Source organism: Apteryx rowi, unplaced genomic scaffold (genome assembly GCF_003343035.1).
Source record: "Apteryx rowi isolate R43461 unplaced genomic scaffold, aptRow1 scaffold_920, whole genome shotgun sequence".
Lineage (NCBI taxonomy): Eukaryota > Metazoa > Chordata > Aves > Apterygiformes > Apterygidae > Apteryx > Apteryx rowi.
Window position 1 is genome coordinate 166,392 of NW_020451228.1, and position 27,649 is coordinate 194,040.

General features: G+C 41.7%; 2 protein-coding genes and 1 non-coding gene across 7 annotated transcripts in view; 2 read left to right on the forward strand and 1 right to left on the reverse strand.

Annotated features, from left to right (window-relative positions):
* Positions 1–10,847, forward strand: part of LIMD1 (LIM domains containing 1) — a 51,201-nt gene extending 40,354 nt beyond the window's left edge. The window contains exons 5-8 of the mRNA XM_026091755.1: positions 555–685; positions 2,272–2,323; positions 2,998–3,066; positions 4,054–10,847. Of these exons, the coding sequence (XP_025947540.1) occupies positions 555–685; positions 2,272–2,323; positions 2,998–3,066; positions 4,054–4,191 (390 nt within the window). The 3' untranslated portion in view covers positions 4,192–10,847. The remainder of the gene's footprint in view (positions 1–554; positions 686–2,271; positions 2,324–2,997; positions 3,067–4,053) is intronic.
* A 1,457-nt stretch (positions 10,848–12,304) lies between these two features.
* Positions 12,305–12,377, reverse strand: TRNAR-ACG. Its single transcript has one exon. It is a non-coding gene; the product is annotated as a tRNA-Arg (tRNA).
* A 311-nt stretch (positions 12,378–12,688) lies between these two features.
* Positions 12,689–27,649, forward strand: part of SACM1L (SAC1 like phosphatidylinositide phosphatase) — a 33,207-nt gene continuing 18,246 nt past the window's right edge. For 2 of the 5 annotated variants that reach the window (XR_003257871.1, XM_026091750.1), the window contains exons 1-5: positions 12,689–12,999; positions 20,770–20,867; positions 22,556–22,630; positions 25,311–25,438; positions 26,692–26,841. Coding sequence is in view for 4 of the 5 variants with exons in the window: in XM_026091750.1 (XP_025947535.1) it covers positions 12,944–12,999; positions 20,770–20,867; positions 22,556–22,630; positions 25,311–25,438; positions 26,692–26,841 (507 nt within the window). In the remaining variant the exon portion in view is untranslated. Of the gene's footprint in view, positions 13,000–14,590; positions 14,608–20,769; positions 20,868–22,555; positions 22,631–25,310; positions 25,439–26,691; positions 26,842–27,649 lie in introns of those variants that run through there. The other 3 variants (XM_026091749.1, XM_026091752.1, XM_026091751.1) reach the window with 3 other exon arrangements.

Genomic DNA, 27,649 nt, shown 5'->3' on the forward strand with positions numbered 1-27,649 from the left:
ACAGTTCCATCTTAACATGAGGAAAAACTTCTTCACTGTGAGGGTGACAGAGCACTGGAACAGGTTGCCCAGAGAGGTTGTGGAGTCTCCTTCTCTGGAGATATTCAAACCCCGCCTGGACGCGATCCTGTGCAACGTGCTCTAGGTGACCCTGCTTGCGCAGGGGGGTTGGGCTAGATGATCTCCAGAGGTCCCTTCCAACCTCAACCATTCTGTGATTCTGTGATTCTGAATCTCCACCTGTTGGCTTCAGAAATTATTTTCCCCCTTAAATTCTGTCACTTCTATCCTTTGTAATGCTAAATACCTTGTCTGAGACTCTGTAAATTGTTTTCTTACCATGCTAAAAATTCTGTCTTTGGAACCAGGTGTTACATATTGATTCCAGCTGCCCTTTGTGTCCCTGTTAACTCATTCTGTCGATGAGGTGCCTGAGAAAATGCACAGCACTGCTGACGACTGTGCAGCACTGTCTGATGTAATACTCTGAGTATATTATTTTCACCTTTAATGCCCATTCATGCATTCTTTTCCTGTCTCTTGGTTTATTGCAGATCCTGCAGGCTCTAGGGAAATCATATCATCCAGGCTGCTTCCGATGTGTGGTCTGCAACGAGTGTCTGGATGGCGTGCCATTCACTGTAGATGCTGAAAACAAAATCTACTGTGTCAGGGATTACCACAAGTAAGGACAAAACAACCAGCAGAGTGAATCCAATCAACAAGCCTCTAGTTTAATGTTTCAGATAATTACGATGTATGGATTAGTAAAATAGAGACAGGACTAGAAGCCGGAAGCCTGAGGATGGCACTAGACCCTAGAAATTCCTGATGTCTCTCCTTGCCATGCCATCAGCTTCCTGTATAACTATGAGGAAGTCACTTATCCCCAGGCTTCAGCTACCCCTTCTGCAAAGTGGCGATAGTGTTCACTGGTCTCACAGGGAAACTGAGATAGTCAAATAGTGCTCATAAAGCGTTCAGTGAGGTAAGAAATTAGTCCACTCTGAAGTAAAGACTGTGAATCCCTTCTGAAATCAATGCGAGTTGTTTTTGAGAAGTTGCAGGACTGAGTTTGACTTCTAAAGAGCCAAGAAGGTTATTATAAATCATTGCTGAGTACAAAGCAAAATTTTTATCCAGCTCTAAATTAAACAACTGATAAATCCACTTGAAAATCACTTGTCCTTTACACAGAAAAATAAAAGGACCGTGCTCTTAGCTGGTAGTTATGATATTAGAGCTGCATACATTTTGAGTGTCTATTTGGCTTGCTGTGCTCCTTGCCTCATTTTCTGAGCAGGCAGAACATTGAAATGTTGCTCAAGCACTCCCTGGAATTGTTCTGTATTGTGCTAAAATTTTAATTCCATTTGTGTGTCAACGTTGTTCTGAAAGGATACACGTTTCCTTGTAATTTCATTTAATATTTATCAATTATACTGTCTTATTTTTATGATATTAAAAAGACCTTAAGGAGCCTTACAGTGCCTTAGTGTTTTCTCTCAGCATGATCCTGCCTCAGTGCAGGGGAACCAGTTAATCAGTTCTTTTAATGTGTTTATTGGAGGGACAGTCCTGCTCAGTTTCTCCCCATTCTGTCTTCTAGATCATCAAGTCATTTTTGCTTAGTAACAGCCAAGAATTTTACAGTGATTTTCTTTTTCTGAGACTACTTCAATGTAAAATCTATTTTTGCCTGACTAACAATCTGTGTTAAGCGTTAGTTACGTGGGAAAAAACAGATCTTTTATAGGTTTATAGTGACAGAGCGAGCTGTTTGCAAGACTGGTGCAGGAGCCATTCGGAAAGGTTTGGGTTTATTGACCAGTAGTCAATTCTGTGTCAGTCACAGGAATATGTAAAAAGCAATTAGTCATGGATCAAATATAATATACATTTGTAAATAGAATGCTATTGCACTGATGAATTAGAAATCATCAAGGCAGCCCTGGAATCTTTTTTTTCCAGTCTGATTTCCTTAGGAAACACAAGGCCTGCAGAGTCATCTTTTGTGTGCCTCTATCTGTCCCTGTGTGTATGCCCCTGTTCCTTTATTTCTCCCCCACACTAACAACCCAGAGGACTAATTGGAGATGAATATGGTGATGTTCGATCAATCCTAAAATAAAATTGTGTTTTGGGGATGAAAAGCTTTCCTGTAGATAAGTTATTTACAGATGCAACTTTTCATCTTATCACCAAGAACATGTGAGCTTTTTCTTTAATGTTGATCTGTAACTTGCCTTCTATTTCTCATTGCTTTTCTAGAGTTTTAGCTCCAAAATGTGCAGCATGTGGACTTCCCATTCTGCCCTCTGAGGTGAGAGCCTTTTATTTCTTACTCCCTGTGGGCGGGGAGAGTTGTGTCTAAGGTCTCGTTCTCCTTCACACTTGACCCTGTGTCAAGATGTAGGTCCTTGTGGTTGAAGAGAGATGACGACTTCCTCCAGACTGCAACCATTTGGCCTAGGGTTGTACACTGTGCTGGAGGCATGACCCTTCCTTTGCTCAGTAATGCAGCTTATTCCCCCTGAGCCAGGCTACTTTTCTTCATCTTCTGCAAGATTATGCTGCTTTTAGTGTTACGTTGGAATACCTTTCCTTCATGGCAATAAAAGCTGGTGGTGCTCGTGAGTGACCTTTTGTGACCCCTCTGTAACCGACTCATTTTAATACTTGGAGGAGATGCATCTTTGGCAAAACCAATTTAAAATGCTGAGCAACTTGATGTATTGAAATTACCAAATCATTAATGAGTAATCTGGGATAGATGTGACATTTCTGATGTTAAACTGTAGAGGGTATCTGCAGTCAGTCGATGATGAAGCTTTACTGTAAAAATAACTGCAGGTGGCAGGATTTATTTGTGGTTTCCAGCCGGCAGCCCAAATGCATTTGTTCAACATTCACATTATTGCAGGAAGCAATCTACAGAGTCTGATCCTTCTGTAATCCTCTGGCTTTGTAATTTCTCTTCTGCTTGAATGCTCACAGGGGTCTGATGAGACCATTCGGGTTGTGTCTATGGACAAGGATTACCACGTGGAGTGTTACCACTGCGAGGTAGGTCAGCCGCTTTCTAAGGGAATGGGCACTTAATAACCATAACTAGTGTAATTTTAGAAATGAAAGTAAATCCCCTTTTGCCCAATGACAGTAGCTGAGCAATTCAGAGCTTGCATTGTGAGATCCTTACCGCCTGTTATCAGTGCTTGAGAAATTTCCAGTTTGAGGACAAAAGTTTTTCCAGAGTGTGTCTAAACTGTGATTTCATTTGCTGTCCATAACGTTATGGGCAAAGAATTAATTACTGCTTTTAAAACTTGGCAATTTATTTGTTAATGAAGGAAATGTAGTGAATTGGTAGGATTCTATTGCTGCTTTTTAGAAACCTTGAGCTCCAGATCACATTAATGTATCTGATTTCCAAGTCAGATTGTTCAAAAATGCTAAGGTAATGACTGATCCTATCCGGTGTAAGTTTCCTCACGCTCATGGAAATTTATGTGTGGGCAGGAGGAGGGGGGGTTGTGTCTGCTGAGAAAATCCCAAGAAATGCCAGCTTTTAAACCTTCAGTTGGTCTCTACGCAGGGTTTTCCAGAGAGCCTTCATATTTCTGCCCTGTGAGTTAAAATAAATAGATGTCTTCCATCACTGTGCTCACAGTGCAGTGGAAGGAGGCCCTGACTCAGCAGGCCAGTTTCACATCAGTGCAGCTGCAATTAATTTAATGTGAAGTGATGAATTCTACCTGAAAGTAAAAGAAAACATGAACACGTTTAAAATACACAGGGATGCAACTCACTGTGAGATAAAACTTACTAATTAAAACTACTTAAAACAAATTCATACAAGGCAGCCCTTCAAAATGCCTATGGCAGATGCTTTCCTTCTCAGGACAAGTACAAGTACTCAGGACTTACTAGGAAAGAGCTGTTGGCTAGGTGTCTTCTCTCCTTGTCACAGAATCATCCTCCTGGGAACCAGACCTCAGCTGACACTGAAAGGTAAAGCCATATTCTAATAATTTGCATGGCTTCTCTTTGCAGGACTGTGGGATGGAACTCAATGACGAAGACGGGCATCGCTGCTACCCGCTAGATGAACATTTGCTATGTCACTCCTGTCATCTGAAACACATAGAGAACGGCACAACCCCAGCAGCTGTGTACCAGCATCACTACTAGCCAGCGTGGCTGATTTCTGAAAGCCTGGACAGAAGACCTGTTACATGATCTCCCTCTCCCCACCCTCAGTTGATTTCTTGTGCGTGTTTTTCTCCAATCAACGGTTTTCCTGTAAAAGGATAGAGGAGATTTTTTACTTGGATTCCCAGAGTATGGTGCTTGTGAGTTCCAGCTGTATCAAACTATGTCTACTTGACCAAGAATGTGGCATGTTATCCAAACTGATCAGTTTACTTTTATGTGCCTTTCTCTGCTCTCTGGAGGTTCCTTTGGGCTCATTTTGAAAGACTCTTCAGTAAAAGCACAATTTGCTATCATGTCTATGAACTCAGATCATGCTATGCACAATTAAAAAGCCAGAGGCTAGCCTACCTGCCTGCTGGGAATGTTCCTTCAGTCTACTAAGTGTTTTCCRACAAGCATGTTTCATCAGATTCCCCCAAGGATATCAACTTATTAATACCAATTCTTAGGCAGTCTCTCTCTCTCTTTTTAATTCTTTAGGAAAAGAAAAGAAAGAGCTCTGTTCAAAATAGCCTGCTCAGACCTTCCGGTTAATTCCCAGAACTCTGATACCAGTCTGGCTTTAAAAGGCACCAACTCTCCAAGCACAAACCAGGCATGCTGACTGGCAGCTGGAGGCTGACATCCCATTTCAAACAGAACAAAAAACTGGAACAAGCTAGCCTAAGCTACCGTGGTGATGTTGGGCCTGGGCTTGTGCATCAGCATGATATGCGGGGGCCAGTCTGCTCTATTGGAGTCTGAATAGCGGATTATATTTGGAAAGGCCTGGTTGCTGGAAGAGTGAACACTGGGGAAATCCATTCCTGTTGTTGCTTGCAGAAATCACTTTGGAAAAAAGCTCTCTGCACACAGACATTTGCCTGAGCTTTTCCCAGTTTATCCCCACAACTAAGTCCCCAGCCTGGCCGCTCCTTTCCAGAGTGTTTACCCAGCACAAAGCCATTTTGTAACGGTGCTTATTTAGAGTTCTGGGAACAAACTTGAGATTGTGATGAAGGCTTTGTTATACAGGGATTTAGAGCCCAGCTCCACAACCTGTACTCAAATGAGTCCAGTCATTGGTATAAACAGATTTGCTCACATGAACAATAACAGCTTATCTGAGCAAAGGGTTGGGGAGTTTGGCCCTTATTTTCTATTCTGTTGAGGAAAGCAGAAAGGCAGATTATTTCCCAGTTTGAACCCCCTTGCTTTATAGTCGGAGAAATCTGCTCCCCCAGTATGTGTTACATATACGGTAGATGTACCTGCAGTCCTTGTTCTGTATCAGTGCTATGCAGACCCTCATATACAGGTACCAAGTTTTTGTTTAAGAAAAAGTTCTTATTTTAAAGTCTCAGATGCAATATGAGGTCTTATCTGCCCTTTTCAGCACGTATTTTGTGGAAAACTAGTTAAATGCTCTTGTGTCCATGCTAAAAATTTCAATTCAGTTCTGATGGATAGTGGACTGAGTAACGTTCCTGAAGATCCTTTTAGTGAGGAAACTACAGTAAATTAGTTGAGCAGTGGCATTTACACACCAGAAATGAGCATAAGCTGAGTACCCACCATGGTTCAACCAAACGTCTTTCCCTGTAGTATGAATGTAGCTGGGGAGATGATTGAACTTCATACCACGTAGTCAATTCCATCTCATATACTCGCATAGAGCACCTTTAATTCTCAAAGCAGTCCTTCAGGGCTGAATGGTAGACTTGTGATGTTATTTACTGTGAAGTGGTAAAGTCTGGCCCACACTTGAAGACTAATATGGGTAGTACTTCTCTATACTCCCTCTCTCTCTTTTTTTCCACTCAGCATTGCCATTGCAGGACAGAAAGGGCCCCGTCTTGCAAAGCATGCCCTGTGAGTTGCTTCATCCTTTCTCAGCTGGAGCAGGGCCCGGACTCGGCCTTGTTTTTTACATCTGTTATGATAAGGCATTTTGACCCAATAAGCAGTAGCTTGCCTTTTCCTTGCCAAACTAATGGCATTTCCAGCCACCTCAGCAAACCTTTTGCCTTCTCCTTACTGCAAGTGCAAGGTGCTACAAGCAGCCTGTCTCTTGTGACGCTAATAAATGTCACGGCTCTCTGTTTTGTGTGGGGCGAGTTGCTATGCTAAGACTTGAACAGAGGCACAAGCATCTGCTTTAGAATGGATGGGGGACAGTGGCCTGCTAGCAGCCTTCTGCATGTCTGTGTCAGCTTGTTGTGACTGAAATGCAAACACCCTGCTTTGGCCTAAAACTGCTCAGGACTCCCAAGTTCAGTGGTTTTGGTGTGCAGTTTGGTCAGGTCAGCAGATGATCTAGTCTGCTGCCCCCTCCATCTGTGAGCACCTCTGCCCCTGTTTCTGCCGCTTTTTGGGATGGCGACGCTGGCACGAGGCCAGATGGCGTTACTGAAGGGCAAACAGGCAAGAGCGTTGACTTTGGTGTAGCTTGGCTCTGAAATGCTGCTTCTGCATGTGACTTGCAACCCCGCAAAACACTACTGAGGATCAGGAGTTAGCAGTCACATGGAGGGGAATATCCCTCTGCAGTATACATGGCTCTGAGGCACATGTAACTATGGAGGGTTTTACTCATGACTTCAGAGGAGGTAGAATTCACCCAAATGTGTGAGCTCCCTATAGCCTTTAATTGGGCCTCCATATGATGAATAGCAAAAGGACGGGACCTGACATAGCATATAATGGGTGCTATATCTAGGCAGCATGAATCAGGTGCAACAAGATACACAGGGCCGATTGTGCAAGGTGCTGAGTGCGCTCATCTCAGCATGCCACCTGAGTGAGGACCTAGCGCTTGTCTCCTGCGTCTGCAGCTAGGCCCAGGAGGGGTTTAAGACCTGACTGTGATCTTAGGACTGTCTCAAGGTGCTGAGGTGGGAAATAACGCCAGCTGAATGTTACCTAGTAAATAATTCAGCTAATCCTTGGTAGATGGTTCCTCCCTGAACTTTCTTTGGCAGCAAAGACAACGCATGAGTATGATATGAAAGTGGCTTCTGGAAGCGAGCTTGAAACACCAGTCTTGGTGGGTTGTTCTGTCCTTGAAAGGTTGGCTACTACATGGCTAAAGCTTTTGCTAGCTCTTTGAGAGCACCCTGTATGCACATGTGTTCTGGCCTTCATTTGGGGAATATTGGAAAACACTAACAGGACTGATGCTCTTTTAAACAAGATGATCTCCATTGCTTTAGGGCAATGTCTAATGTAGGAGCAACAACAGGGCTAAAAGAGAAATGCTCTTACAAGAAGTGTACTCATAATAGTTTATGAATGCGCATGGAAAACTTTCCAGTGACATCCAAGTACAGCACTGCTTAATCTCTAGATACCAGCTTTTAACATTGGGGGTTTAGACTACTGTTTCACTCTTACAGACTCCCCCCACCCAAATAAGCAGGAAAGAAAGGGGAGAGGGAGGCTGAGCTTTTTCCTTTGTGGAAAGCCTCAACTAGCCAGTTTGCTCAGAGCTGTCTTGCAGGAGACTCCTTTGAATCAATGGAAAGTGTGGCCTCTGTTTTCACACGGTGTCTTATTACTCCTATCAGCCAAACTGTATTCCTCAGCACTGAGGAAATGAAGGGCTGTCCTACTTTCAGTTTTGATGTCCTGGATAAATTATTAAGGCAGTGCAAATGCTCTCCTTTCGGTATATTTACTAAGAGCTGGAAATGACAGTGTGGAGCTCTTGAAAATGGAGTGTTTGAGTTCATCGTTTTTAAGCTAAAGCATATACTGCTTTGCTCACCTATGCGTCACCTTGCCTGTGTGTTTTAACTTGTACAGCTTTTATCTTTGGGAGTTTGAATTAATTTAAGCTCATTATTCCTGTCCTTTGCAGACAGGTGGCTCCTCATCTGCTTTAATATCTGATGTCTGTTTTCTATCCCTAACTGACTTATTCCCTTACAAATGTGGAGGTGACTGTGAAGGGGAACGTGCAAGGCTGTGAGTGAGCCCGCTCCCACTTCTCAGCGCTGTGAAGTGTCAAGCCAGAGCCAGCCCTTCTCATGTTCAGCTTCAGAGACTCTGCTGGGGTTTCTGCCATGCTCATTTTGGCCAGAGAGTAAGATGAAGGCTTAACTGGGCAATTCCGAACAGTTCCAGTTTAAAGCTGCTTCTACAGAAGAACTTCAGGAAATGTGTGTCAAATTCTGCCCATCACCTACCTTATACAGGTTGCTTTCTGCTATTCACATGAACCTTGTTGTCTTTTATTTATTGAGATATGAAAAACTGTCAGCTGCTCTGAAAAGTTAGTCTAGTCTTTAATTCCTAAACCAGCTTGCTCTTTTGAGTTGTTTTAGGGTAAGGGATGCTTGGAAGTCCCACTGTGGTGGTAATTAGTAACTCATGTGCAAATAGTTACTGAAATGAGTTCCCTGAAGCTTGCTTTCAGGAACCAGAGTTTAATAGATTTTTGGCTCAGATCATGATATAAAATTTCTGTTGCTTAGAATATGGGAGCTCATTTAAATAGGGGTTTTTGCTTTAAAAGCCAGAAGAAAAACTCCAGCTATACGAGAAGCAGATTTTTTTGTGTATTTTCAAGTATACAAAGTGGCTGGGGTCACAACATTTTCACAAAACTGCTTTGATGTTAAACACAGTAGCTTCTTAAAACACCTAGGGGAGGAGTGTTTGATGAGCCAAGGGTCTTACAGCTCTTCAGTTTCTAAGTCATTTGGGGGGGGTTTAAATGTTTTCCCAGTCTTTCCGTGTTTAAATGATTTTTGCCAGTATTTTTTTACAAAGTGAATAGCTCCTGGGTCTGGAAACTCTGGAGTTACATCAGCAGTCAGGTTTGTTATGGCAGACTTGAAAGGGGGAAGCTAAACTGGTAAGGGTTAGGTTAGCTGTTTGAAAGAAAGGAGTCTCTTTGGCTGTCAAGAGAAGAGAGTAAATATTTTCCTGTCCTTTTTTCTTGTGCTGATTTTAGCACCAGGCAAATATTTGGCATCAGCATTCAATCAATTTCAGTATTTACTGTCTTTTGGGTCTGTTTCTAATAGCTGGTGAGACCTCTGCCTCTCCCTCCTATGAGTTTCCAGCCCCGGGGGAGAATTGGAGGCTCTTTCTTCTTAATTTAACAAATTTAGTCCCTGTTTTGCACTTCAGCACTTCCCTGAAAATTTTGTCACTTTATTATTTCAGCAACAGCAAAACTGGGTCCTTGCTTAAAGAAAAATTACACGTACATCTTTGCTTGAACATGTTGACTCGATCTTTGAAATTACCTGAATAACAGCCCGTTCTTGGTCAATTTAGCAGCAGTTCTGCACTCTGGGATTGCTCCTCTTGCTAAGAAAATCACATGCAGGACTCTCTGCGTTTCACTTCAAGTGCATGAGCAGCCCCATTGAAGCCAATCAAGCCGTGCACATAGATGAAAGTAAATATGTGCGCAAGTCAGCGCTGGATCAAGGTCGGAGCTGGTTTTATTACAGACAAGATATACGTGGGGATAAATCTGCTGCAGTGTAATAGTTACTGTGAAATCATCACTAAAACGGACTGATGACTTTTTGTTCAATAAACACTTATGTGTTAAAACAGTGGGGGCACTTAGGGAAAGAATGATATGATTTAAAAAATACAGTGATTTTAGGGCAAAGAGAGGAAGGAGGTGATTGTAGATGTGTGACACATGCTGCGTGCGGCCGAGCTGCCTTCTCTGCCACTGAGATGCTACTGTGCTGACATGAAGTCGTTTTAGATGCGTTTTGTGAATGAAAGTGAGAAAAAGTCACCCCTGGCTGACAGTGGTCTGGCTTTGTGGCTCTGAAATCTCTCTGAAGTGAGCACCCATGGCCTGGGAAGAGATGTGTTCAAATACATGTCCCTTCCTCCTTTTCTTCTAAGACCGAGTCACTGAGAGAAGACCAGAGGGATTTTGCTTCTCTCATTACAGAGCATCTTGTACATTCATTTTTCTTTTCTGTTCCTGCATCCTGCTAATCGTCAGTTCTAGCTATACAGTGGTATTACGTGTACTTAATGAAGCCAATAGGGCAGGCTTCTTGTGGTGTCCGGTGAGACCCATCCCAGAGCCGCTCACTGTGTTCAAAGAGAAGCAAATTCAGGGTTCCTCAGCGATAAAACCCCTCGCCCTGCTTTCTTACAGGGCAGCCAGAAGTTTGCGTTGGCCTGCTAAGGCGTGACGAGAGATGGGAAGAAATTACACCCCTGTGAATAAGTGTGAGGTAGAGTCATGTGAAGGCAGATGATAGGGATGCCCTGCAGCCCTGGTGTTGCTCGCAGTCCCAGTGCCCTGGTGAATGGATAACCAGGCTGCGGTTTGCAGACAGTGACAACGCTGACCCTTGTCCCCAGCGCAGCAGGTCTGCGCTATGCGGCCACGCGGGGGCTCAGGCACGCACGAACCTGCAAGCTGTGGCTTTCTGCGTCCGGAAAGCACACCCAGAGCCGACTAACAATACTCAATGGTACTAATTTTTATTTGTTGTTTCCTTAAGAACTCGACTCTGGAAAAGAGTATTTTAGAATTTCTGCTGGTGTAACTAACCATAGCCACATGTGAATACAACCCTCTTTTCTCCTGTGTTCTTAAATATTTATAAAGAATGACAGCCTGTAGCGATGGCAATGCACCTGGCCTGCTGTGATTTCTTTGATTAAAGACAATACAGTAAAGCGGTTCTGAGTGTAAAGTCTTTCCTCAAGTGATGATGACTACCTCAGTCGTCTCCGGTGTCCTTACCACCCTCGGGGGACAGCCTTCCCGGAGGAACAGGCAAGCCACGAGCAGCAGTGCCGGCTCCTTGGACCCACTGCGGAGGGCCCTGGGGCAGGTCCCGCTGCAGAGCAGTGACATGGGCAGGGGGACGATGCTGTATGGGGGCATTTTCTGGGCAATGCTGGTGGGAAAGGCTGAGCAGCACCACAGCAGCATGAAGCACAGAGCTGTCAGCTCAAATAAAGCAAAAAACCTCTCTATAGGATTACCTTTAATTACACTTTAGAGCTGCCCCTCCCCGTTCAGGTCAAAAATTTTTTTGAAGCCCTGCCCTGAAGCATTTGCAAAATCGCCATACCTTTCGTTGTGCAAAGCTGGCTGCAAGCGCAAGCACTGCCATACCGAACCCCCAGCCGGTTTGCCTCATCCAGCATCCGCCCCACGAGGGCGGTTAGCCCTTGAATCTTCGGCAGAGGATAGAAATAGCTGCTCGGTTCCCACTGCTCTGGTCCTAGCTCGGTGGGGACAAACAGGGAAGGGGTGAAGGGTAATGAGCATCTTTTTTTCCTCCCTGCATCCTAGATCTATGGAGCAAACTGGAGCAAGCCAAAGGCATGGGGTGACAGAGGCCAGCACTCCTCTTCCCAGGCAGCCAAGCTCACGGCAGGATGATGTCAAGGACACAATAAACTGCAAGAAACGGGGAAATATATATAGAGAGAGACCTGGGCTTGCAGAGGGATGGGCTGTGTTGATGCCATGTCTGGGCACACCGGTGGTATCCCAGAAAGGGCAGCGAGGCAGGAAAGGGGACCTGGGAAGGGGCTGCTCCCACCCCTCAGCACCTGCCTGGCCAGGCTGAGGATGGGAGTGGGCTGGGGGCAGCAGTGGGGTGCCAGGGCCGCTTGGGCACAGATAGAGACGAGCCCCCCTGCGGCAGCCCCTTCCCTGGGTGCTTGGGGCTGCTGAGAACAGTGCGCGTCATGGCCTGGCAGGCGAACCCGGGGAAAATTTGGGGCAGTTGGGGCTAGTCCTTGAATCCGTCCCTCCCATGAAATTCTGTGACTGTCACCAGCAGAAACCCCCAAAGTACCCCAGAGTACCACAAAGCTGGGGTGCAGTGGGAGAAGAGCGCAAGCTCGTGCAGTCCTGAGCAAACATGGAGATCAGAGGGGCTTCTTGAGGCTTTTGCATTTGGCACCCTGGCAGACCTCCCTCGTGGGGGAGGCTGGTGCAGAGGGCATGATGGCAAGGTGGCGTTTGTGCACGAAAATGGTGTGGAAGGTGCTGTCAGCTCTGGGGGGACGCTGGAGGAGATACAGGGAACACTATTCATTCGGACTCTGGAAAGGGGATAAGCAAGAGGGGAAACTGAGAAAAATGGAAGTGAGCAGCCGAGCCAGCCAGGAGTCGAACCTAGAATCTTCTGATCCGTAGTCAGACGCGTTATCCATTGCGCCACTGGCCCTGCTCCGCAACACTTTGTTTTCTCGCACCCTCTTTACTGTCTCTCTCCGCCCGCACCGCACTGGTGTGGGGGTGGAGCTGGAGGCGGGGCCAATGGAGGGCAGCCAATCCAACGCCCGCTCGAACCTCTCCGCCAACACGCCTACCCAGCCATTCCTTTGGGGGCGGGGTTTACCAGTAGTTTTCCCCCCCCCCGCCTCCGCTCTGGCCAATCACCTTCGGCTTCGTTTGAAATCCCCTCCCCTCTCGGTCCGGGTTGCGCGTCACCGTTCCGCCGTGCCGTCGTGCCCCGCGGCGCCGTGGGGGCGGGGTCCGAGCGCGGGCGCCCAACCAATGGCGGAGCTGGCAAGTCAGCCCAGGCGCTTCCCCCTCCTCCATAGGCGATGCCCGGCCTTCTCGCGACCGCTCGCGCTTAATGTGCTTGAGTAGTTTTGTCCTGTGCAGGGAGCCGTCCCTCAAGGCCGGGGGGACGCGTCAGTCTGGCAGGGAGGGAGCGGCAGGGTCAGAGGGGGCGAGAGAAACGCGGAGCGGCGCCGGCAACGGCTGGAGGTAGCCGGAGGGGGACGGATGGCGGCGGCAGCAGCGGCGGCGGCGGCAGCGGCGGCCTACGTGAGCCTCAAGCTGTGAGTGACCTGCTGAGGAGGGGGGTGGGGCGCGGCGCGGCTCTGTCACCTGCCGTTACCGGCCCTGCTTGAGGGGAGGCGGCGGCCGTTGAAGCGGCGCGTCTCGCGCCGCCCCTCCCCCCCCCGCCGGAGCCCCTCGGGGTCCCGCCGCGATGCGCGGAGCGTGGAGCCGCCCGGGCGGCCGCGGCTCGCCGCCGCTTGCCGGTGTTTCCCCGGCGAACCGCTCCGTCCCCGCCGGGCTGTCGAGGGGGCTGCGCGGGGCTGCGCCGCCTCGCCTCGCTCCCCGCTTCCCGGGTCAGCGCGGAGGGCTGGGCCGGAGCAGCTGCGTGCGCCAGCCCGGGGGCGAGAGGGAGGAGGACTTTGGCTCCGGGTGCCGTGGATGCAGTTCCGATCGCTTCTGGTCTTTCTTCTTATGCCGTAGGTCTAGCTAGAAGCGCTTCTAGTTGTTGCTGTGTCTGCCTCTCTTTCCCATTTGCATATACAAAAGGACTAATGGGCGCAGTTCTTCTGCGGTGCCTGCCTTGTCCTGGTAGGAGAGTTGTGTTGCTGAATGATTGGCTTCTCTGCCCTCAAAATTTTGATGTAACTGCTGTGTCTGTAAAGAGGAAGTGGTGCATGGGGGGGGGGGCAACCCCTAGGCTATGTTCTGGGTTTTTATAACTAACTTTCTTAGAAAATCGAGTAGTGTGATGCTTAGAGTAAAGCTTTGAAAATTGCTTTGTATGTTGCAATGTTACTTGCCAGCAGAAGGTTTTTAAGGATACTTGCCTATCAGTGTTTTGTAGTAATTTTGATGCCAGTTAATCAGAATTTCATCAACATAAATACCCGTTGGGACTCTCTTGCATAGTGCCTAGCATGACTCTTCCATAAACTCTTCTAACCTCCTGGTGTATCTTTTTTCATAAAAACAAAGGTTTTAGGAGAGAACTCAACTCTTTGAACTTGCATATCCCAGATATTGCTTGGTGCTTTTTATACTGCAAAAGAAATTACATAACCAACACAATACTAGGTTAAAACTGAAAAGACGTTTCCCTTACAAGCCCTCACACTGGATGGTTCAAACTCCTGAAAAAGTTACTCTGAGCATGAAACTCTTCAAGTTGTTCATGGTTATTCTAAGCCAAAGGTGAAATGTCCTTGTGTGTCCTAAAGGTGTCCCTGTGCTTTTCACCCCCAAATAGTAGCATGAAACTCTGTAATTGACTTACTGATGCCATTTGGAGCCATCAGTATCAGAGAGTGGTTTTTAAGCCTGATTTGACTGTCACTAGTGCTGTGTTAAATGTAATTTGACACTCGTTTTTGGATTCAGAGCAAACACATCGATTTCTCTTTAGATATCTGTATAAACAGTTTGTCATAATGCTGTTATCTGTTTAACAATCACTGGGCTTCTTTCCTTATTTTGATTAGCAGCTATGAAAGGGTATACAGACATTATTGCAGACATAATTAAGTATTACTGAAGGCTAAGGTAGTCAGTGATGGTTGAGAGATTCTTGCTTATTTGGCAGAAAGCTTTTTTCTTTCTTGTCACTTAAACCGTATCTGTCTTTCTTTAAGCTGAACTTGTGATCTTTTTGCCTGCAGAAAGGAGAAAAGGTGAGTTGTGAGAGTGCAGAGGTTGTGTGACTTGTAGTAAGCAGTATGCAGTCCTTCTTACAGAGAATTCTTTTTTGCTTTTACCAAAAAAAAAAAAAACAAAAAACTTTCCTTTAGATACAGGGTAGTAAAGAATTGTCTCAGTTAAACTTTAATCTTAACTAAAAAGGAGGCTTTGACCTTTCTAGAACAAGGCTGTGTTAAGAAAAATTTAATGTGAAGTTCTTTTATAAACTTGAAAATAGAGTTATTTTCTGTTCTGACAGTTTTATTTTTCTGTTACTGCAAAAAGCTGTGGTAGTGCCTGCAGACTTCCTACCAAACACTTTAAAAGATAGGACCATAACTTGGTTGATGAGTTAAACTTACTAGCTTGGCAAGGTCAAGGCAGAATGGTCTTTCGAGAAATCTAGGCCGCACTTCAATTCAGAGTTTTAGTGGTAATAGTTCTTGTTTTGTTTTAACTGATTTCTTCTTCTCAGCTATGAAAAGCCCAGATTTTTAACTGTGCCTGTTCTAGGTGGTCCAGTGGTCCTGTATAGAGCTTCACGGATTTTAGTGTGCTCTCCAGGATCTCATTTTGTATCTAATTGTAGGTTCTAGCTTTAAATGCAAACATCTTGCTGTGTCTCATGTTATCAAAAATAGCGATGCAAAACCTTTGTATTTTGACTACAGTGTCATCAGTCAGGCTCAAATGATACCAATAAAAATACTAGTGTCTAGCATCTATGCTACCATTGTAACTACTTGAGTTATACCAACATTGGAGGAAAATTATTAACCTGAAAACTGCTATGCTTAGTTGTGTCATCTAGGTCACTGCTGTACTTTCTTTCTGAAGCTACCTGAGAAAGTTAACTAATTGTAAAATTAATGTCACTATTGCAAATAGTTAATGAGCTAGTGGATGGTAGTGAAGTTAACCAATCCAATTAATCGGTAAAAATTGATTGTCAAAGCTGTCTGCAGAATAGAGAGAAACTTGGCTGTTGTTTTTGCTCACTAGAAATTATTTTTATTTCTTACTTGGGTGCAGAAGACCTTATCTTGCTGATACCATAGCCTTCTGACTATCATGTGGGCCTCTGACACTAGCTGTGTTTCAAATTTAACTCCTATCTCCTATTGTTACGCTTACACATTCTGAGAAAGTACAGATCAGTCATTAGTAGCTACTAAATGTAAACACACTGCCTTCCAGCTGTCTGTAATTGGGGGTCAGTATAAAAGTGTGCAATATACATATATATACACACACACACACMCCAAGTTCTCAGGGTTTGGGCAATATTTCTAGAAAGACCCCCAATGCATCTCTTTTCTGCTTAATCTAAGTGCCTGCCATGATGAAGTCAGGCCCTTTGGCTGAAGAGGGCATAATTTATGCAGTAAATCATTTGCCATCTTAGTGAAATGTAACTGGAAATACTTATTAATAAGGTATGCCTTTCATGATTTTTTTTTCAAATGATATTTCCATTAGGATTTTTATTTTAGTTAACCTGGGATTATAATCCCTTTTTCCTCCCTACAATAACTATTACTTCATGGGAAATATTCCAGTTCCTTGAGCTCTTTCAGCTCAAGGAGTAATATTTATTGCAGATGTAAAATTAGAACACCTGCTCACCTAGAAAATCTGGAATCTCTGGAGCGTTGAAACTCGGTGTTGGCACTGTTACTTAACACACAGTTGGGGCTGTGTACATATACTAACATCTTTCCTATATCTCACTCCAGACCACTTTGGTATCTTGAGTTCAGCAAATACATTGCTGTGCAGTACAGTATGTGGTTTTTGGTTTGCTTTATTACAGCGTTTAGAGGCTGACATCTAAGAGTTTCCTGCATTAGAGTAATGTTAAGTATTTATGATGAAATAATCAATTACTGAAGTAAGGTTTGGCTGTTGAGGTCTAGAAGCCTTAAGTGATATTGAGTGAAGTACTATCTTTAGTTGCTATTAGAGCATGATGGGTTCTCTTTCATGCTGTATCTGAAAATAGGATTTTTTTTTTTTTTGTAATTAAAGCGTGGGATGCAGCTCTGCTTCATCTTCATAATGTGCAATGCTACTTTATAACTAAAGCAAGTGAAACTTTAAAACAAATACACAAACTAAAAAGAGTATCTCACTTAACTTTAAATGAAGCTAACTTTATAATTGGTCTAAGCAAGCAGTGTTTTTCTTTGTCCATCCTGGTTTTCAGTTATGTCAGGAATCAACACTTTTTCTTTCTTTTTTTCTTCTTTTTGGTAAAGAGATCTTGTGACTTGAATTATTAAATGTAATAACTCTAGCTGTTTTGGTTAGTCATTTAAAAGGAAAAGAGATCCATGAAAACAGCCGTTTAAAAAAAAAAACAAAACAAAACAGAACACGTTTTTGTTAGAAAATCATAAGTTATAATACAAGGGTTTTGAGAGAGGATGACCTCCTGTGTTCACTTTTACTGAAGCACAGGAATATAGAAAAACCTGAATTTGATGAGGAAGGATAGGGAATCTTTTGTAGTACAAATAGCTACTAAGAAAACCAAATGCAAAAGCTGTGAAACTCCCTTCTTTAATTTCAAAGCATCTTTGTTTTAGTAGGAACTTCCACAAAGTTTTGGGGAGAAGGTGCTCTTGACATAAGACCTACGTTATACAGACATGCCATACTCACTAAAAATGCTAGAAATGTCTTCAAATGTATTCAAAGCAGGACTTGGGACCCACTAAAATTACTCCAGAAATAAGAGATAAGTAGTTAACTCTCGCATTCAGTTTCTAAGTGATCATAGATGCTTACCCCTCCCCCCCACCCGGTGCCTGTGCAGAATGGTCTCTCAGCTGGACAGTAGAAATGCCTCCTGCATCAAGAAGTTTATGTTGCAAAGCAGTGCTTGGCTAATTTTTGGAGAGTATAGGGACTGTAACTTCAGTGGAGCCATTTAGCTTTTTCCTGTCTTATTACAGCACTAGATGTACTCATTTATGTCAATGCCCAGAATGATTTCACAAGAGGGGTAGTGCTTGAACTAGAGGAATAAACTAAAAAGCCTAATTTTAGTAGCAATTTTGCTTAATATTCTTTTTGCCTCTTAAAGGCAAGACTATTGAAAGCACTTTCTAATTGTAGCCTCTGTGCACTCTCTTTATATAGGTTCTCCTTTTGACTGCTTCTTCAGAAACATAAGCTGAAATAATGAAAAAGAACCTATTTTAAAAAAGATATATATAGTTCACACTAATGCCAGATGTCTAACTGTACCTTCATTTCCTTCTAGCTCTTCTTTAAATCACTTGCAGATACTTACTCCTCAGCTTTGAACTGTAAGAATTAAATCTACTGAATGAGTTGCTTTATCTCTTGGCAAGAATCTACACAGGTTTCTAAAGTGGAGAGAAATTTTTTAAGTGAAATGCAAGTCACCTTTAGTAGTACATGAAACACGAATTTGCTGGTTGTGACGCTCCCAGTGCCTTTCCTTTTCTTGAGTATCATAAGTTATGCTATTGATGTCAGATATCTTCATTTAACACTCTCTCTTCAGCAACACTGAGAAATAGCCGATGATAATGATGATCGGTTTCTTTATTTAACATAACTAAATGAGAGGAACTCAAATTCTGTGCAGGTTTTGTGTGCTGTTAAGCTGTGATGGAAGCAAGGTATCACTGGTAAGAATTCTGAATGTTTGGTTGGTTACAGGCAGCAGTAACAGCGTAGCTGAGGAGAATGCAGGTTTGAATATGAAATATGAAAGTTATACAAAAGTTGAGTACAGCTTGGTATATGAGAACTGATTTCAAAAGCAGTTACAGAGAGTATAGGCTTCTAGAAAACTCTGAAGTGGTTTTGTATTTGATATAATCTAGCATTTGGATTTTCATCTGTTTCCTATTCCATTAAAAGAACAGAATCACTTTGACCACAAATTCCTGATCATTGTGAATGATCCCTCTTTCAGCAGTTTAATATCTTATTCTCAGCTCAGTAAAATAAGCACGTGTTGTATTTTTATACGCTTGGGATAGGCATACGTACTCAGTTCTGAGTGGAATCCATGAAGAACAGCTTTCTTGCATGGAATGTTCAGCTTCCCTCTTGAAAGAGAAATAGGAGGTGATCATCTTAATTAAAGCAAACTTAACATTGGAAGGGTCGTCTCAACTGAAATGAGACTACAAGCTTAGTTTTGTAATTCATAAGTCTGTCAATCAGCTTTTGAGCTGAAGCTGCCTGCATTCTTGACCTCTTCTTCAACTAAAATTTATTTTAGAAAACTTTTAGGTAACTAAATGAAGCAAGGGCTAGAGAAATCTTTAAAGAGCACTATTCCATTCTTCTGAAGCAAGGATTTAACTCTTTTGCAAGATTTGGGGCTTTTCAGCTTGGTGTGTTGTGAAGTGGTATTTAGGCAATTTTTCATTGTGATTCCAACTTAGAAGTACTTGTTTAAATTCCTTCAGCTTTGTAGACTGGCACCCCGATTTCTGCACTTTATCAAAACCAGATGCAATGGAAGTGAAGTAGGAGAATTATGTATTTTTAAGGCTTCAGCATTCAAGCAACTGCATGTTTGTTTCTTACTCCAGTGTTTGTAGTTTAGAAGATAAGGGACTCCTTAATCTTTCATGTATATGTATGAAGTGCCTAGAAGGATGCTGTACAAGGTGCATACCATTGGTATGTATTGTCCATTTTAGGATTGGTAGACTAATCTTCCTATAAAGAAGTTGGGTAACTGTTCCTCAGATACCTCATAGATTGTTCTATGGTTTTGTTTTGTTTTTCACCAGTTAAACACTTGGTCTTCTCTGGCTTTTCTCTAGTTGCCCAGAGAGGTTGTAAAATCCTCATCCTTGGGGAAGGTCAAAACCTACCTTGAGAAACATGATTTAACTTTCAAGTTGGATTTAGCTTTGAAGTTGGCCCTGCTTTTGGGGGTGAGGGGGAAGGGGGGAGGAGGCTAGACCTGTTAAAAGAGGTCTTCTAGATCTTTCAGAGGTCCCTTCTGACCTAAATTGTTCAGTGATTCTACTTCAGTGAGCTGAATTAGAGAAAAATACAAAAATGTTTAAAAAATGCAAGATCTATATAAGGAGAAGGAGCCTAAAAATATCTACTCTCCTGTACAAAATTTTCCAGAATAACATGTCTAAAACTGTTACTTGACCCCTAGTCTAGTCAAGCCTTAAAGTGAGGAAAATCACTGGTTAGTTGAGAGCATTAGTTCAAGAATGTTTGGGGGTTTTTTGTTTAGCATTTCATATGTACAGTAACAAACCAGTTCTGTATCACAAGTGTATTGTTGCACAAGTATGACTTGTCCAGATTCTTGCTAGTATCTCAAACAGCATATTTTTAAGAACATTTCTGAAAACTGCTTTATTTTATGGCTAATGTTGTACTGCTTTTCTGAAGACAGATAGGTATGAAGTCTGAACAGGATGTCAGTGTTTGATTGTCTAATGTATTAGATAATGTGGACAGACCTAGCTAACAATGCTGGGGAATGGTAATGTTGAGGCATATGTTTCAATAAACTTGTGTGTGACTTTAACTGTTTTGGGTGTTTTTTTGTCTGAGTCATTTCTGGTGGATTTTTACAGTGGTTAGAACACTCTCTAAAGTGAAGCAGGTGTTCTCATCACTTTGAGTGTCAATTTTTTCTAAACTTGCATCTGGAATGTGATTCTTAATTTCTGATGTATTAAAGTTTACTTAAAAAAAAAAAACCCTCCATGCTATAATTTGGTTTTGGATTATTGGATTTATGAAGTAACATGTTTCAAGTTTACATGAATTATACAGTGGACCAGTATACTTCACTGCATCATTAAATAGCTCTTATTTTAAAGGAAATAGTCTGTATGTGAACTCAGTGTCATATCTTTCTTCCAGTATTTTAAACAAGGATTAGGATTATTAAAGAAGCCATGGATTTTGCAGTAACCGATTACAGTTTGATTGGTTCTATTATGCACTGTCTGCATCAGTGGCTGTGGGGTAGGAATCCAGTGAGAATTTTATTTGTTCTTGCAGCCAAAATGAGGTTTAAAATTGATTGCTTTATCTACAGGAGGTGCAGAGCCTAAATATAAAGCAATAAATCCAAAGTAACAGTGTCATTAAACGAATTCCTTTCTTTCCTATCCATTCTGTTAAAGGCATGTAACACCGGAGAAATTCTATGTGGAAGCTTGTGATGATGGAGCTGATGATGTGCTTGCTATTGATAGAGTCTCCACTGAAGTCACTCTTACAGGTACTCTCCTCACCAGTACTTCTCAAGATAGGCCTGTTTAGTCCCTTGGTCTACTATTTTGCTCCAGGCAGTCCCAGAGGATCTTCAAAAGCTTAAATTGGTATTGAGAACTTGTTATCTTGAATTGCTGTTTGTTTGTTTTTAAAACAGTGCTTTGTATTTTATGTGGCAAAGACTTTATTTTTAATGCTTTTCACTGTGGAATTGATGTTGTGGGTAACAAGGGGGATTATGCTTGCCTGTTTTTGGTAAAAACTCTCTATCACAACAGTAAAAACTGACTTCTCCAAACTAGTTGGGACTRATGCTGCGAGTCCAAGGTCAGTCATGGGAAAAGTTGAAACCTGGGCTTCTGCAGCTTTTGCTGACTTGTCTCAATGCTGTGTTTTTGTTTTGTTTTTAATTTAGTACTGAAACATGAGTTTTCATAAAGCCTTAAAACAACAACAGCAAAAAAACCCTTACTGGCAGTTGTTAGCTCTGTGTTGCCAATCTGGATTGGGAAGTCAGTGCAAGTAGTTCTAATCATGCTGACACTGAGGTCTTCAAAGTTTTAATTTTTTTTTAATAGGTCTTTTTAAAGAATATGAATTCAGTGCATTAAAAAAAATCAAAGAACTTATGATGACTTGAATTCAGGCAAGGATGAATTCCTTCTTGATACTTCAGGAGTTTGTACCTTAGCATTACTGTGGTACTCCTGTCTGTTTAGAAACTAGCAACATTAATATAAAAACACCTTCTATCAGACCTGTTCTGTACCTCATAAGAACAGTGTGCTCATCCCACTGCTATTCTTGGTGCTGTGGTATAGTATTTCAATTTCTCCTTCAAAGTTGCCCCTTCAAAACTGTAAGGATGACTATCCCCAGGCTTCTATTAGTCTACCATCTGTTCCCATCTCTGGTGTTTCATCAGATGAACCTGCAGCTGCTAGATCAATATGCTTGGTTGGCAACTTTGTATCTTTACAGAGGTGTTTAAAGCAAAGGAAAAATCAAGCCCCAACTTTCTCTGTTCTCCTAATTCAACTAGAGGTTGGGGAAGATGCCCAACTGCGTTTTTTAAACTTGTCATTAGTTTCCCTTCTGCTATTCTAGAAGTCTGTGGATAGAAGAAGATTTAACATGTTAGCACTTGCAATTGGTATTTGGACACTGTTTGGATCTCTTGGTATGTTGCTTGGAATATTGTATTCCTTAGCATGTCTGTACTGTGCTTGGTAGCTTTGCAAAGATGGGCTGAAAAGCAAACTTGGGTTATTGGAACAGAAGTAGACTGAGGCTAAGAAGCAATCAAAAGTGGGAGGCCCAAGCATTTGTGATGTGTTGTCCTTGGTGTCTTGATTTCAAAACAAAAAGCTTCTGGATGCTGTCAGGACAGTGCATTACTGAGGAGTCCCCCAGCCAGACTATCATGTAAATGAACTTGGATTTTTTTTTTCTATAGGATGATAGTTTTGATTAAGCAAGATAAGAAATTGAGTTAGAATGCTTCCACATTTCCCCCTCCCTCTGCCCCCATTCGGGCTTTGAATTTCTGATGCATTACTTCTAAAATTTGTGACTCTAGCAAAACCTGGGGTTTGACCAAGAAGCTTTGACCAACTCACAGTGTAATAGTTTTGTGACAGTCATGAAAGAAACATTCTGACACTTTTTTGTTTTGTTTTTTCTCCTGCTTTTCAGTTAAGAAAGATATTCCCCCTTCAGCTGTTACAAGGCCTATATATGGCATTTTGGGAACAATCCGATTGGTGGCAGGTAAGGTAAACAACTGCTCTTTAAAAATACTTAGGTAAAGCATGTTGCTAAAGAGCCTTTAAAACCAAAAGTAGTCTTTGCAGGGCATCTGAGATTGCACTGTGTTCAGCATGATCATTTTATGGGCTTTCCTTGTGGTTGCTACAGGATGGAGGTATCAAAACATAGTTAATCAGGGATGTTCATGTCCCTCTTAAGCCTGTAGCTGTTCAAAGGTAGGGTTAATTGTCAGCTTGCTAGGTTTTAAAGAATGTATTTTAAATGCATGCAAAGAACTTCATCTACTTATTCTTTAACTGTGTTCATCATAGCTGCAGGATTTGATGTAACAGTGAAGTATAGTTTTTTGAAGTTTGACCTCAGATCAATAATGTTGGTACACAAATAGCTGGGAGGAACAGGGTGATAGACTAGTGGATGCAGCTGTTTAAGTAATGGCTGTGTTAGAACTATTCTCCCAATATGGAGGAAATTCAACGCTTGAAAAAAGACAAACCAGAACAATTCAAAATTTTTAGGGAGTTACAGAACAAGGTAAGAACAAGCTGTCTGCTTTTTAAAAAAATCTCATAGTGATTTTTGAAATGGATATGAGTAGGCACTGCCACAGATAAACCTGATACATACTGTCATGGATTCTTAGACTCTAAGTGTTGCTATTTAAATATAAATAAATAAAAGATATCTGTGGGTAGACTTTAGAGTTTGAGACTAATGTAGTCTGGAAACTGATGCAATAGGAACATACATACTGAATAAAAGTCTCCATACATAGGAAGGATTTAAGTTCAGTTACTCTTTGAAATGTACTAAACTAAAGCAAAGTGCCACTGTGTTAAATTCAATGACTTCTGACAGGGTCTTAAATTATCAGAATTTATATGCTCATATCCTAAACAGGAATTTTAGATCTTGCAGAGCAAAAGCAATGTAACAGACATCTTTATTTTGAGCAATTGACAAGTCTTGGTTGTTTTAAAAATGCATTGCTCTGAATTGGGATTTTTCACAGCTTGTAGATTTGGTAATGGCTTCCTTTCATGTGACTGAATATAGTACCAAAGTATGTAACTTCTTCAGTGTCCTGTCTCTTCCTCCCCCTTCCCCCTTCCCCCAACCCCCCMCTCCAAAAGCCTTACACTATTTTTTTTAATGTATAGTTGTCAACTAAAGATAATAGCAATTAAGGAAATGTTGAGCTGAGCAATGTTAGCTCAACATTTCACTGCTGTCTGTTAACGATAAAACTGGTTGCATATCTAGTAAAGCAGCATATTTAAAAAGCATGAATACTGTTTTCCTATTACAGTATTAGGAAAAAAAAATGCTGAAGTAATATCTTCAGTGTCTGGAATCTCAAACCAAGTGTCATGTACCCAAATAGGAAAAGACAATATTGAAAAATCACATCTGATTAAATATAGTTATTTGTGCAACATCTTTATGAAATAATGTGCTGTCTGTCTATAAGGTGTCTGATTGCTTGTGCTTACCAACAAAGAGCAATACTTAAGAATGCTTTATCATGTTTCCATCTCAAGTTTTAAGTGCTTGAATATTCTACCCAAGTAAATGCTACAAAACCAGAACTTAAAATTAAAAAAAAGGGGAAGGAGGGGAGAGTGAGGTTGTAGTTGTCAAATGTCCTTTGACTAACTGCATGGACTAGATACCTAATGTAACGATTGACCTGTCTATAAAACTTGGTATATATCCAAGTATAAATAGTAGTTAATACAGATAATGGGAAAATTAACTTAACTGCACACAATGTGAAGTATTTCTGCCTTAGCATTTGTATTCTTCTAATAAGTGTACTTGATTGATACTTTTGTACTTCTTTAAGCTTTTGATGGTTTTGAGATGTGTGGAAGATAGTCAGTAGCAAGATTTTTCCATCAGTGTCCAATTTCATAAAGTAATCTCTCTTGAAAAAGACAAACAACCCCCTCCCAAAAGTTGACTATGAAATAAGATAGGCTTAGAAATGAGTCTGTGTTGTCATCCCCTCCCCCCCAAGAAAGTAAATTTACTTTGACTGAACTCTCATTAATTTCTTTTGCTTTTACTTATGCATCAGGAAAACAACAAACCTCCCCTCCTAAATTATTTAAAAACGAATACACCCCCCACTCTGTTTTGAACCTATTGGGACAAATACTTTTTCAGGATAAGATAAATAGGGCATTTGGATTCTGAAGCATACTTCCTTGTGTATGTTGCTGACTTGCTCTGTACTGTCTGAACTGGACCAAAGTCGCTGGCCTCTTTCTATATTAGCAACCCTAAAGACTTTTAGACTGTCTCTGCTCTGTAGTAGCAGCAGCTGACACCCTTTTTCCTAACATTGTGAATTTCTCTGAAACTTGGTGTTTATCAATAGTTCATGATCTGTGAGTATAGAGAGATGTGGGTGGCTTAGCATCAGGGGCTGGAAAAGAAACGGAAATACCATTGCTATAAACAACATAAAGAGTATCAACACTTAGGACTTTTTTCCTGTGCGTTTAAGCAACCTACTTTCCTTCAACCTCTTTTCCTTAGAAACCCATGGAGAATGGAACTTGAAGAAACCTCTCCATTTCCTATCATTTTGAGTTTTCTGGGATGGTTTTAGGCTACTTTTCTTAATATGTGTGTATATATATATTTTTTTAACTTTAATCTTTCTGTTTTACAGGCACATATCTCATTGTAATAACAAAAAAGAAAAAAGTAGGTGAGATTTTCAGTCATGTGATCTGGAAAGCTACAGACTTTGACATCCTCTCCTACAAAAAGACCATGCTGCATTTAACTGATATTCAGGTAAGAGTGGATTGATTTGCAGGGTGGGGAGATTTCACTTGACTTCTTTTCTTCTGGTTTCTTATGTTAATCTTTGTTACAGTTGGACCTAATTTGATGATGAAACTATGTTTGGGGGGGGTCTTTTTTTGTTAAGAAGCGGTGTGAACTATATTTTCCTCTCTGATTTGTTCACACTACTGTAATTGACATAATATTCAGGTATAAATGTGTGTGTTTAAAAAAAAAAAAAAAGTTACATCATTCAAAATAACAGATCAATATCGTGCAACTTAGAATATTGGCCGCACTGAGTTTGAAGTGCATGTTGTATGCTTCCCCCTATTTAGGATGATGCAGTGAGGGAGGGAGGAGACTGTCTTGCTGTATCTCTGTTCTTGTCCTGAAATCCAGTACCATCTTTTCTCCTCTGAGGGCCTTAATCAAGGCCTTGCTTGCCTAGTGTACTTTAGAGGTGTTCTAGTATTGCCTGCTGCACAGTCTGTTACAGAGCAGTCTTCCTGAGCCAGTCCACAAAATCACTACCCCTCTTCCTGTTAATTTTTCTCATGGCTTTACTGTTCTGATAGCCCCTACAATAAACTGTCTTTTTGCTGTTTAGTTATCTGTCTTGCTTAATTCATGGAATTATTCTATTATATACTTACCAAGCAGGGACAAATTAAACTTTGAGTGGGAGGAATAGGATGAAGTTTATTTTAAAACGAGTATGTTGTAGGTTTGATACAGAGCAGGCAAGGGTGTCTGACCAGTGAAGCTAAAGGCAAATCTTGATGGTCTTTCAGAAGAATGAGGTTAATCAAAACTTGAACCAGAACACTTCCTAGTTATTGGCATAATCTTGACAGTAAGTTTTATCCTTTGTTACCATTCAGTCTCTTTTTTTTGACTGAATGACTTTCAGGGAAAATGATGGCTTCCTTTTTGCTTGGAAGTCACTAATGTCAGTTTAATCTCAGTAGCTCTAGTAAGTTACCTCAGATTAAATATCTCAGGAGTACTGTTTTCTGCTGTCTACCATACTTGCTGAACTCTGTTATAGTATGGTAGCCACAAGTTATCAGTACACTGGTATTAAAATTGCAGTCTCTTGCTTTCTTTCTTGTTCTCTGGATACTCTCATCTGCTGCTAGAGTACTAGCAAAGTTCGGATCATCGCTTCAAAAAGTAGAGGTAGCTTTTAAGAATAAGATAATTTGACATTAATAAATGAGCTGTTTCTTCCCACCCACCCCCCCTTTTCTTCCCAACAGTTGCAGGACAATAAGGTATTTTTATCAATGATTAGTCATGTCTTGAGTGTGGATGGATTTTACTTCTCAACAACGTATGACCTAACACACACTCTGCAACGGTTAGCTAACACCAGCCCAGAGTTCCAGGAAATGAGCCTCCTAGAGAGGGTAAGGATTTCATTTTGCTTTGTATCCTTGTCTAACTCACTGTCGTTCAGTTCTCTGTGGTACAAGTTTAGTTTATGCAGCTGGTGTTTAAATGGTGTCAAAACAAATGATCACAAACTAAAGGAAGCTTCGTACAAGGTTTAGAATGATATTGCTGAAAGCTGCGCTCCTAGTACACTTCAGCTTAAACCTTCTACTTTTTTTACAGTTAATACCATCCGTAACAATTTAGTATACTAAAGAGTTTGTAGTCCTCTATTAAACTAAAAATGGTTTTGCTGTTTTAATCATTAAGTTAAATTAGTGAAATGGATTTACATTTGTTGCTTAGATGCAAATCATTATAATAAAAGTAGCATTGTGTTTCTGAACTGTGTAATTATACCATCTCTGTGATCTTGTCAATCCAATTGTAGTGGGGCAGTTCTCTGAAAAAAGGAGGTGGTCGCAAGAAGAAAAGGAAGCAACCAAGCAAGTGTGCAAAGTAGACTGAGTCAAGTTACTGTTCGAGTTTGCTTCCTTATGTGCTTAGAATAAGGTTGGAACTAGCTGGTCTGTAATGCTCCAGCACAGAAATGTATTCAGTGCTGCAGTTCCCTGCCTAAAGTGTTAGGGATTGTGGCTGAGCATACTAGCCCACCCTTCCTCAGTTTCATAGTCTATTAGCAATGACAAGCTTTAGAAATCTGTTTAGAAGTGACTGCAAATTTTAGATCAGGCAGATCAGAACGCCTTTCTAAAAGGTCTGCCTTAGTTGAAGTTGAAGAGGAAGGAAAAAATATCTTGCCTCTGACTTGAATATTCAACA